At 43.8% G+C, this 13,065-nt stretch overlaps 1 protein-coding gene across 1 annotated transcript in view; it reads left to right on the top strand.

Annotated features, from left to right (window-relative positions):
* LOC139255058 (Golgi-specific brefeldin A-resistance guanine nucleotide exchange factor 1-like) overlaps positions 1-13,065 on the top strand; it is a 190,584-nt gene that overhangs the window by 165,594 nt on the left and 11,925 nt on the right. Inside the window, exons 15-18 of the mRNA XM_070873861.1 lie at positions 104-290; positions 3,857-3,994; positions 7,597-7,685; positions 9,215-9,417. Coding sequence (XP_070729962.1) covers positions 104-290; positions 3,857-3,994; positions 7,597-7,685; positions 9,215-9,417 — 617 coding nt within the window. The remainder of the gene's footprint in view (positions 1-103; positions 291-3,856; positions 3,995-7,596; positions 7,686-9,214; positions 9,418-13,065) is intronic.

Below are 13,065 nucleotides of genomic sequence, written 5' to 3'. Positions count from 1 at the left end.
ACATCAACTGGCATTGAATCATTGATGAAAATGTGGTTCATTTAGAGCTTTTGCATCCGCTCTGCCAGTTTTACTGAACTTCTCCTTCTGATTCTTTTTGCAGAATGCTTTTCCTGTATCTGGGCAACTGTACACCACTCACTTGTTGTCACTTGAGGCTTTGCTAACCGTTATTGACAGCACTGAGGCTCATTGCCAAGCCCGGGTTCTCAATAATACTCTGCAGCAGGACAACAGGGATGGAGGCGCTCCCATGATAGAAATGAACCAGAGCAAGGACATCACTAATGGTAAGGAATAGTTCCAGTGTCGGCTCCCTTACTCCTCAGATGGGCAAGTCCCACCAGCAAGATTGTCCTGTTTTTGACAAGCTCTATTGTTGAAGAGTAATAATGCTTACACAAATAACCATCTGTGTTGGCTGAAGGTAATCGCAACAGAGGATACCAATTCAAGACACATTCTAAGTAGCTGCCACAGTAAGATTTGGAAGGTGTAGGTTTAATATTTGCTATTTACTTTGCAGCTGTAGCTTGGGTTACACGATGCATGCTGGCAGTTATTGATGATGATTCAATGCTCAAGGCAATACATTTTCCTACAATTCACTTTTTAAAAACCAAGTAAAAATCAGAGCTGTCAGCACATGATTTCTGATCTGGAACGCGCTGCCTGAAAGGGTGGTGGAATCAGATTCAATAATAACTTTCAAAAGGGAATTAGTGATGTACGTGAAGGAGAAAACTTTGCAGGGCTGTGGGGAAAGAGCGGGGGACTGGGATTAATTGGTTAGCTCTTTCAAAGAGCCGATACAAGCGTGATGGGCTGAATGGCCTCCTCCTGTGCTGTAATGAACACCAGACAATTCACAGGTGTGTCAGTTTCACCCGAGGATCAGCTGCAATTCCAGACATTGCTTCATGGCACAAAAATACAAATGGTTAATAGTGGCAGACTGCACCCGTCACACGGATCAAGGGGGCCTGTCCTTAGTTTAACCCGAGTTCCTGTCATATTGACCCAGATATGGCTGCCTCGAGTCACTGAATTTGTTCAGTTATTATTAGTGACCGATTTGCATCGCAGGTTTACCACCAATCAAAGCTTTACCAGAAATCATTTGCAAGAAAACTGAAATTTCCTATACTTACCACTTCATCATTGGCTGCAGTCTGGAAGCAGCTGATGCTGCATTCTGCTAAAGGGGTACAGAAAGTGTAAAGAAAACCCAGGTTGCTTCCCGTACCACCATTCTCATTTTAGTGATAGAAAGAAATCGACTACATTGTTGACTATTCAATCAGCAAAAATCGCTTTGGGTTTGGGAGAAGATGGGCAGTGCTGCATGTTAGAGAGCTGTGAATGAAACCCTGCGTCACAATGATGTGAGCAGGAAGTGAAAGCAAGGTTCTCATTTAAATAGCTTGAAAGTAACAAATAGGCACATCACGCTGAATTCAGACATAATCTAGTTATTTGAACAATCTGGATTTTTGTCTCGAAGTTGACTGAAAGACGTCCATTGTCCTTTCATGTACTAATTGGACGATACAATATTACTCTTGTATTTGAAAACTCAGTTACTCCAAATTATAGTTAATTTAAAGGTGTATTTTTGTTAGGCTTCAGTAGTTAGCCATTATTTTGTACTTTGGACAGTTTTAGTGGGGTGGTTAAGAAATTAGTGTTTGGAATTTTTATTACTGGTATGCCAATGTGCGACTGACACCTGGATGTCATCAAGTCATATGTTTAATGATTGCAGAACAAGCGTTGGGTAAATATTAATGCAATAATTGAACAAAATTATTGGCCGTGAATGCAAGCAATACTCTCCAATAGACTACAGCACAAGTGAAACCAGCTACTTGTTGCAGAAATGAACGAGTCACATTTTTACAGCTTATAAACACAAAAAGATAGCATGCAGGTACAAGTAATTCGGAAGGCAAATGGAATGTTGGCCTTTATTGCAAGGGGGATTGAGTATAAAAGTAGGGAAGTTCTGCTACAACTGTACAGGGTGTTGGTGAGACCATACCTGGAGTACTGCGTACAGTTTTGGTCTCCGTATTTAAGGAGGGGTATACTTGCGTTGGAGGCAGTTCAGAGAAGGTTCTCGAGGTTGATTCCTGAGATGAAGGGGTTGTCTTATGAAGAAAGGTTGAGCAGGTTGGGCCTATACTCATTGGGGTTTAGAAGAATGAGAGGTGATCTTATTGAAAAGTATAAGATTATGAGGGGCTTGACAGGGTAGATGCAGAGAGGATGTTTCCCCTCGTGAGGGAATATAGAACTAGGGAACATAGTTTCAGAATAAGGGGTCGCCCATTTAAAATGGAGATGGGGAGGAATTTCTTCTCTGAGGGTTGTGAATCTGTGGAATTCTCTACCTCAGAGAGCTGTGGAGGCTGGGTCATTGAATATATTTAAGGTGGAGATGGACAGATTTTTGAACGATAAGGGAGTGAAGGGTTATGGGGAGTGGGCAGGGAAGTGGAGTTGAGGCCAAGATCAGATCAGCCATGATCTTATAGAATGGTGGAGCAGGCTCGAGGGGCCAAATGGCCGACTCCTGCTCCTATTTTTCATGTTATCATGTTCTAAGTTTTGAGAGTCAGTGAAGATGTCTGACAAATGTTTAATATTTTGAAAAGTTTATATCCTAAGAGCAGTTCTATTATGATTGAAGTTCTAAAGTTTTAGCCCATATACTTGTTGCCATTATCCTGCTGGATATCTGCTGCTGTTTGAAGATTCACAGCTTGTGAAGGAGTGCTGCGGTTTAGGTCTTATTTTGTTAAGGTGGATTGCAGGAAAACATATTAACTCATGTTGCTAATAAACTGCAGCATTTCTACTTTATTCTGCAAAAACGAACGAACGATAATTGTTAACATTTGTTCAACCTCTTGCTCAGGTGTTCTCAAAGATAGACTTCTGCAGCACATAAAATCATTCCAAATGTTTTATAAGTTACAGAGGAAGGTTCATAATCATTCCCTCATTTGCTAATACATTATAATTTCATGACCATAAACTGCAATATTTGATGCAAAAATACAACTCTGGACGTAGAAAGAATTTTGTTGGTGGGGGAATATCTATTTGGCCCGTTTTTTGCAGATTATCCCGAGCCCATGTACTCGATCTCTAAATTATCTGAAAGGTGAGTGATTTGAGAGTCTGTGTTTGAGAACTGGGATTTGCAGCTGAGCTTGAGAGAATCAGGTCGTGTCGATGATTGTACTTTGCTCAAGGAACTGATACTGAATTAAAGAAAGATATTTTACATTTTTATTCTATACAGATTGTTGAAATATAATGATTGATTTTGCACCAGGTACATTCTGTGAAATTTAGTGATGCATTGTCAGCCGTGGCTCAGTAGGTAGTACTCTTGTCCCTGAGCCAGAAGGTTGTGTGTTCAGGTTGCATGCCACAGACTTGAGCACAAAATCTAGGCATACACTCCCAAGGCAGTACCGAGGGAATGCTGCACTGTCAGAGGTGCTATCTTTCAGATGAGACGCTAAACCGAGCCTGCTCTCTCAGCTGAAAGTAAAAGATCCCATGGTACTATTTTGAAGAAGGACAGGGGAGTTCTCTCCGGTGTCCTAGGACAATATTTATCCCTCAATCAACATGACTTAAAAAAAAAGACTAAAACAGATTATCTGGTCATGATTACATTGGTGTTTGTGGAGCTTGCTGTGTGAAAATTGGCTTGCACAGTTCCTACATACAACAGGGACTACACTCCAAAAGTACTTCATTGGCTGTTAAATGCTTTAGGACATTCTGTGATTGTGAAAGGCGCTATATAATTGCAGTCTTTCTTTCACTTCCTGTGCAGGTATTGAGAGGACCGGGTCTAGTGGCAGTTCACCACCTTTGGATGTGGAAACGTCACTACCTCACCCCCCTACCAGCGGTCACCTTATGGCTCAGAAAATGAAACTGGGACGGCAAGTTGCAGATGAAAGTGACACAGGTAAAGCTTCCAGCTAAGTAGAAAGGACCTGGGTTGTTTTTATATTATTCTGTGAGCCATATGATTAGAATTGTGACAAAAGTGTGAATGTCCTTGAAAAAATATTATCGGTCACTCTTGCAACAATCCCTTCCGGCAGTGGCTCCCTTTGGTATGTGATGTGGACATGAGGAGATTTCTGCAGCAAGTTTGAATTAAATGATGGGATAGAGCTTTACCTAATTATAGTACAGACTGGTTGGGAAAATAGCTGAGTTGTGCGCAGAATAGAAGTTTCTATGATTTGGACTTGGATTAATAAGCCCCTTCCTGGAGAATGGCATGTTGCACTTGGCAAAGGAGGCCAGGAAAGCCTCCAGATTTAATTTGTGGTCTGTGCTGAGCTTGCCAGTATCTCGGCCCAAGGTGAAATGGGGGTGCTAAATTTTCTTGCAGTATCCATGAGCTAGGGGAGGGAAAAATTGGCTATATTTCCTATTCCTGATAGTTATCCAGCAAATCCTATGTGTTGAAGTGTTTGTATGACAAGATTTGGCATGGCTGGTGAGATTGTATTTGTGGAAACCATACGATATCGAAAAATCCTTGTCCTGCGTCCCCGCGGCGACAAACTGATCCTCCTCGGTGGAGGGGGGGGGGGGGGGGGGGCGTGGCGTGATGTGATTGGCAGAGAGCGGGTAGGGAAAGCCAACTCCAGCGGTACCCTACTCCTGACGATGTCTAGAGCACGAACTTGTCATCACCAACACCTTGTTCCGCCAGAGGGACAAATACAAGGCATCCTGGCAATACCCTCGCTCCAAGCATTGGCACCTGCTCGACTATGTCATCGTACGAGCCAGGGATCGCAAGGATGTACGCATCACTCGCGCCATGACAGGAGCCAAAGACTGCTGGGCGGACCACCGCCTAATCCGATCCATTATCGACATCAACATAGCGGCAGGGGCAGCAGAAGCAGTGCTACAAAAAAGTCAATGCCGGAGCAATTAAGGACCCATCTAAGAGAGCACCATACAGCCAGCTAACCTGGCGTGCCTTGACGACCCCGAGACGCAGAATGCCCACAGCGCTTAGTCTGCCCTCCAGGCCTCCATAACTAGTGCCTGCAAAGAGACACTCGGTTACTCAACCAGGAAGCACCAGGACTGGTTTGATGAGAATGATCAGGAGATCCAAGAGCTAATAGATCACAAGCGCAGGGCGTTTCTGAGCCTTAAACAACAACCCAATGCGGGAACAGCATTACAGACAGCTCAATGCTGAGGTCCAACAAAAAACCTGGGACCTAACGAACAGGTGGTGGATGAAGAAAGCACAGGAGGTACAGCAGCTGGCCGACAACCATGATGTGTGAGGATTCTTCATCGCAGTCAAGGCCACCTACAGGCCAAACACCCAAGGCCCCACCCCACTGCTGGCCAAGAACGGGGAAACACTCATCAAGGACACCGAGGCAGTCAGGGCCCGCTGGAAGGAGCACTTCGAAGATCTCCTCAATCAAGACTCTGCCTTTGACTCGAGTGTTCTCGACTCCATCCCGCAGCATGCTACCCGCCACCACCTCAGTGAGACCCCAACACTGCACGAGGTAGAAAAAGCCGTAAGACAGCTCAAAAACAACAAGGCTATGGGTGCGGACGGAATCCCTGCTGAGGCATTAAAGTATGGCTGAGAGGCATTGCTGGCATACATGACCTCATCTCTATCATCTGGAGGGAGGAGAGCATGCTGGGGGATCTCAGATGGAGTAACCGTGTCCATCTTTAAAAAAGGGGACAAGTCTGACTGTAGCAACTACAGAGGAATCTCCCTGCTATCAGCCACTGGGAAAGTCGTCGCTAGAGTCCTCCTCAACCGTCCTGTTCCCGTGGCCAAGGAGCTCCTCCCGGAGTCACAGTGCGGATTTCGTCCCCTACAGGGCACAACAGACATGATTTTTGCAGCGCGACAGCTACAAGAAAAATGCAGGGAACAGCACCAGCCCATATACATGGCCGCCTTCGACCTTACAAAGGCCTTTGACACTCAACCGCGAGGGTCTCTGGAGAGTGTCCTCCTCCGTTTCGGATGCCCCTAAAAGTTCGTCACCATCCTCTGCCTGCTCCACAACGACATGCAGGCCGTGATTCTTACCAACTGATCCATCACAGACCCAATCCACATCCGGACCGGGGTCAAACAGGGCTGCGTCATCACCCCATACCTCTTCTCAATCTTTCTCACTGTCATGCTCCACCTTACAGTCAACAAGCTCCCCGCTGGAGTGGAATTAAACTACAGAACCAGTGGGAAGCGGTTCAACTTTCGCCGCCTCCAGGCCAGATCCAAGACCACCCCAACCTCTGTCATCGAGCTACAGTACGCAGACGACGCCTGCGTCTGTGCACATACAGAGGCCGCACTCCAGGACATAGTCGACGGATTTACTGAAGTGTACGAAAGCATGGGCCTTACGCTAAACATCAGTAAGACAAAGGTCCTCCACCAGCCTGTCCACACCGCACTGCACTGCCCTCCAGTCATCAAGATCCACGGCGTGGCCCTGGACACCGTGGACCACTTCCCATATCTTGGGGGCCTCCTATCAACAAGAGCAGGCATCGATGATTAGATCCAACACCGCCTGCAGTGTGCCAGTGCAACCTTCAGTCGCCTGAGGAAAAGAGTATTTGAAGACCAGGCCCTCCAAACTGCCACCAAGCTCAAGGTCTACAGGGCTGTAGTAATACCTGCCCTCCTGTATGGCTCAGCGACATGTAGACACCTCAAATTGTCTCCAAGATCCTACAAATCCCCTGGGAGGACAGGCGCACCAACATCAGTGTCCTCACTCAGGCTAACATCCCCAGCATTGAAGCACTGACCACACTCGATCAGCTCCGCTGGGTAGGCCACATAGTTCGCGTGCCAAACGCGAGATTCCCAAAGCAAGTGCCCTACTCAGAGCTCCTTCATGGCAAATGAGCCAAAGGTGGGCAGCGGAAACGCTACAAGGACACCCTCAAAGCCTCCCTGATAAAGTGCAACATCCCCACCGACACCTGGGAGTCCCTGGCCCAAGATCGCCCTAAGTGGAGGAAGTGCATCCAAGAGGGCTCTGAGCACCTCGAGTCTCGTCGCCGAGAGCATGCAGAAACCAAGCACAGACAGCAAAAAGAGCATGCAGCAAACCAGTCCCACCCACCCCTTCCCTCAATGACTATCTGTCCCACCTGTGACAGAGTCTGTGGCTCTCGTATTGGACTGTTCAGCCATCAAAGAACTCACTTCAGGAGTGGAAGCAAGTCTTCCTCGATTCCGAGGGACTGCCTATGATGATGATTTTGAAAGCATTTGATATCGCAGCAACCATCTGTGGTTCCTTCTGGAAATGAGATGAATGGAAAAAATAAGTTCAGCTTTGTATTTCTAAGATGTGTCCATTCAATACTTCCTTTGTTAAAATCCTTTCTTCAGGATTCACACCCAAGATTCTGCATTGTACCGAATAAGTTTCTGGTCAGAAAATCGGGAGTTAAAAATGCATTCTTTTCAGTATATATAGACATGCTTTCAATATTAACAGGAAAGATTTTAAGCTCTGATATGTTTATTTACAGTAGAGAAGAGGTCTTCCAAGAAACCACCTCGATTTTCTTCTTATCTACCAAGTGCTCAAGAATTATCGGAGATTAAAAGCAAGAAGAAAGTAAGTGATTTATAACATTGTGAGCATTCATTGCAAAGTTAGTGATGCTATTAAAGAGTAAAAGCATCATCCATTTTGTTTGAATAACTTGAACGTATCCTATTTCCATTCCAATTTTTACTTAATCTTTTAAAATCACTTCACCTACTCTTCCTTCCCAACTGCAACTGCTTTGTCCATGGGCTGGAGAATACTAACCTCATTGCATTAGTACAAGTACAGGACAAATTGCTACTTGAGTAGACATAATACCATTGAGGCTTGGAGTGGCTTCCTCCTTTCTATACCCGATAAAGCCCACTATTTGGGGGAATTCCCCCCCACCCTCCCTCCGAGTTGTGCGAATGTGGCCCATGTCATTCATCTTTCCTTCCCTCCATTTCAGGGCAAGTACTTTCCTCGGACAGACTGAGTTTTATTGTGAACTTGTCGTGTGAGGAGCTCTTAAATGTTTACTGCCAATGCTTATGAGTAAAATGCATCCAGTAGGTATAGCTAACTTATGTGACAAGACATGCATGAAGCATCTAATATCTGTTAGAATAAGTAACATAAAATGAAAAGGAGTTTCTAAAATGATTGAGTGATCTAAATAATGACTCTATGAAGCAAAATCAAGAACCTCACCACTGAAAGATGTCGAAAAAGACTGGACGGAACAGAAAGATCTCAAAATTTCTCCAACCTCCACTTTTTCCCCCCCCCCCCCCCCCAAAATTGTGCACAAAACCATAAAGGGAAAAAAAGCTGGCAATGGTGGTATGGCAAATAAGTATTAAATGAATGGACACGTTATTAAATTCCTTGGTGGCCTTGTCCCTCCATATCTGTATGCTCCTCCAGCCATACATACTACGTTCCTCTGACTCTGGCCTCTTGCACAATCTCCCTCTGTTCACCCACCTTAAGGCAGCTTAGGCCCCCCTCTAAATCTCTCCACCTTCCCGCCCCTTAACCTTTACGACCCTCCTTAAGACTCATCACTTCGACCAAGCCTGTGGTCACCCTATCTGATACCTCCTTCCAAGCCGATACAGTACATTCTGTCGCAATTTGACGAGTTTTTCAAGTTGTGTTGTGCAATCCGTCGTATAAATAGCTGAATGCTGCTGTTCTGAGCATGAGTTAACTTAAGCAGAGGAGGTGTGTGACTAGTTCGAGGAGGTGATCTCATGCCAAATTTGGTTTTGTCTCAGCTATATTAATTTTTAAAAGTTCATTAAGGTCTCTAGATTAGCCTTAAGTTTTTAATGTTAAAGTGTGGACTTTTTACTGGCAACAATATTTCAGTAGCATTCAGATTGTGGTTGGCAGAGATATTCATCAAAATAAACCAAACATGGTCAGAGCTGTCCCCTGACTAGAGAGCAGTGTTTGTGAGGCAGTGTCAGTGCTGGCTGCCTGTGCCACTTTCAAAGCAGATGCTTGTGACAAACCTGCATAACTGCATCAGTAGAAATTACATTTTGAAAATAAATAGCACATTTATACACTTCAAAAATGTGATTGATTTTTTCCCCCTCCTTAAGTTGCTTATTGCAGGAACGGAACAGTTCAATCAGAAACCAAAAAAAGGCATTCAGTTCCTTCAGGAGAAGAGCCTGCTTGCCTCCCCTATGGACAACAGTGAAGTCGCTCAGTGGTTGAGGGAAAATCCACGACTGGACAAAAAAATGATCGGCGAGTTTATCAGTGATCGGAAAAATATTGAGCTCCTGGACAGTTTTGTTGGGTATTGAAACTTTTCTGAAAACTTCAAAAATAAGTGTGTATGTGTATATTTTTTAAAATTTGTTCCTGGGCTGTGGGCGTCACTGGCAAGACCAGCATTTATTGCCCATCCCTAGTTACCCTTGAGAAGGTGGTGGTGTGCCGCCACTTCACAGGGCAGTTGAGAATCAACCACATTGCTGTGGGTCTGGAGTCACCTATAGGCCTGACAGAGAATGAAATCTGCCGTCCTTACCCGAACTGACAGTGAACCAAATGGGTTTTTATGACAATCCGGTAGTTTCATGGGGCTCAAAATTGCCCAGGAGTTGCTCTGTTTTTTTTGGAGCAACTTGATTTTTCTGGAGTATCTTAAAAATCCCCATTTTGCACATTCAATTTGCACCAGTGCAAGTGAGTTAGTTCGGATTTTTTTAGTTTAGTTTAGTTTTTTGCAAAAGGGGGCGTTACTAGCCACCTACGCCCGTTTTGGCCATTTAGGCCACTTTGGACAGCTATAATAGTTGCTCCAAACTAACTTAGGATAGCGTGTGTGGCCACTTGTGGCCGCACAGAAAACTCTTGCGGAGAGTTAAGAAATCAGCGCAGGTGGGCACTAATGACTTGACTAAAGAATGTGAATAGGATCAAACAGCTATACAGGACATCATATGACAAACTTGGCAAAGTTAATTTACTATACAACAGAAGCATTCATGAAAGCTTAAACTACAAAAATAAAAGTAGACACAAAACACTGACAATTTTTTGAAAATATCCAACTAAAAAATAGAAGTACCTCCTCGTAATTCTTACGTTCTTATGCAGGAAAGTATTTTCATTTTCATCAACAGGGTTAATGAAAGTCTTGAGTAAGCTCATTAAAATTACTGGCTGCACAGTTATCGCACCCCGGATGAAAACTCTTTCTCCCCTCTTTCCCCCCCCCCCCCCCCGATCAAAACTCTCCCCGGATCAACCTGTTTGTTGTAGCCTTAGCCCAAGAAGGCAGCGGGGCCGGCCTGTGCAGTAGGCCACTTGGCCCGGGACAGGGGCAGCACACATCATCATCATCATTGGCAGGAGCTGCTGCGCATGCGCGAACGCTCCTGTGCAAATGCAGAGAGCTGCCGGCACTGTTTTTCGCACAGGGCCCGAGCTCCACCTCCTAATCGACAGGCCGCGCCAAGCCATGGGAAAGGCCACAGAGCAGCCAGAATCCGGAGACATCTTTTTGACGCTGTTTTCAGCCCATGCGCCGAAAAAATGGGTTATCCAATTTTGAGCCCATGGTCACCATTACTGATTCTAGCTGTTTCATTCCAGATTTATTTCTTTAACTGAATCTAAATTCTCCAGCTACCATGGTGGGATTTGAACTTGCGGATCCAGATCATTAGTCCCGGCCTCTGGATTACAAGTCCAGTAACATAGCCACTATATCACTAATATATATATATATATATATATATGTGTGTGTCTATAAGTATCTATATATAAATATATAGATACATATAATATATATATAGATATATATATATTATATAAAAAATATATACAATATAATATATACATAATATAATGAGTATCCTGTAGTGTATGCAAATATTGTCTGGATTTCCATGGGGAAACCTTTGGTCACACAGGAAAAGCCAAAGCAGTTGTTATTTCAGCTGTCCCTATTGTAATGAGTACATAGGTGGGCATGGCAACCTGCCCTCCCATTTTGAGACCCCAAAAGCTAAGGTTTCAGTGGTGGGACAAACACCATTGATTCTACCAGGCACTGATATCTCTGCATGTGTAATTGATTGCAGTTAATTCTATAAACTGTTTTCAATTTATTTTTGAGGTGCATGGAATACAGTTTGTTAATGTCATACACTGGTCAGAATCATGTTTCACCAATTCTGCTGATTAATACAATCATGTGTTTTATGTCCTTGGATTCAGCTGGTTGCCCAGCCAACGGTTGTGTTAGTCTTTTTCTGTTCCTACACTGGTACAAACACACGTACCAGCGAGCAGTGTCTGATCCTCGCGTTCACATGGTGAAGGTGTTTCAAGAAATTGACTTAAGGAGTTTTTTGTGCACTTTCTTCGAATTATGACCACAGTTTACCATTCATGTCGTTGCTAGGGGAGTGTGCCGAAGAAAAAAGAAAGGAAAACTTGCATTTATATAGCACCTTTCACGACCATTGGACGTCCAAAAGCGCTTTACAGCAAGTGAAGTATTTTTGAAATGTTTTCACTGTTGTAATGTAGGAAACACGGCAGCCAATTTGCGCACAGCAAGCTCCCACACGCAGCAATATGGTAATGACCAGATAATCTGTTTTAGTGTTGGTTGAGGGATAAATATTGGCCACAGGACACCAGGGAGAACTCCCCTGCTCTTCTTCGAAACTGCACACAGTACACTTGTATACTATTGTCAAAATATCGGCGAAATACGGAGCTTCATTCACATGCCTGCCTGCTGTTACAGACACAGAGTGGTCACACATTGTTTTGTCTAAAAAGGTTTTAAAAAATCTTCACTTGGCAACTGGTGATTCCCGTGCGGCATTAACTTGATTACCTTCTGATCAGAAACAGCCAGTTCCGCGTGACGCTGCTTTCTGACGTCATATCCGCACAGGGATATCACTGAAAGAAGCGGCAACTTTAAATGGTAGCTCTCCATGGGGCTAAAATACAAGAGTAAAATTAAAGATGCTTCCAAGAGGAAATTTTGACACTTTTTGCATTGCATACAATCTATTCACAGATTCAGTTGTGTTTTGCATTAAAAACATCCTTGTTTTCAAATCCCTCCATGGCCTCGCCCCTCCCATCTCTGTAATCTTCCCCAGCCGCACAACCCCTCAAATTCTGGTCTCTTCAGCATCCCCGATTTTAATCGCTTCACCATTGGCGGCCGTGCCCTCGGCTGCCAAGGTCCTAAGCTCTAGAATTCCCTCCTCTAAACTTCTCCGTCTCTCTAACTCTTTTTCCTTCTTTAAGATGCTTCTTAAAACCTACCTCTTTCTGCCCTAATATCTCCTTACGTGGCTGTATCAAATTTTGTTTTATAACGCTCATGTGAAGGCCATGGGACATTTTACTACGTTAAAGGCACGATATAAATGTATATTGTCAACAAAATTGAATTGTCGAATGCTTTGAACTAAGCAGTCGAATAACAGCAAAATGAAAATTTAGTGCTAAAAATTGAATTGTCAGATAATTTGAATTAATTGACTTGTGAATTAAGAGGAGTTGACGTATGGAGGAAGTGCTTTTTATTGAAAGTTGGTTAAGATTTTATCTTTTTAATTCTCTCTAGTTTTAATTCTGATATAGCGAAGATAATGCAAATGCTGCTTCTGCTATTTCTATTTCATATGAAGTAAAAACTACCACACAGCAAACCCCCCTTGCTGATCAGGCATTCATTGGCTCTTCCTTACCAAATATCTGCATTTACAACTAAATAAAGAAAATGATATTTTTCTGCAATCTCAGAATTGTGGTTTGTTTAAGAGCCAGATGGGTTTTAAATTTTCACATTTTGTTTGAATGAAGTGCAGAATTGTACAATGGTACCAAATTGCTAATGTTCAGATTACATTGTGCGCTCAGGTAAAGATTAACATCGACTCTGAACTCTGAAGTGAATTCTAAA

Source organism: Pristiophorus japonicus, unplaced genomic scaffold (genome assembly GCF_044704955.1).
Source record: "Pristiophorus japonicus isolate sPriJap1 unplaced genomic scaffold, sPriJap1.hap1 HAP1_SCAFFOLD_581, whole genome shotgun sequence".
NCBI lineage: Eukaryota > Metazoa > Chordata > Chondrichthyes > Pristiophoridae > Pristiophorus > Pristiophorus japonicus.
Note: the sequence above shows the minus strand (reverse complement) of the source record. Positions and strands in the feature narration are given on the sequence as shown.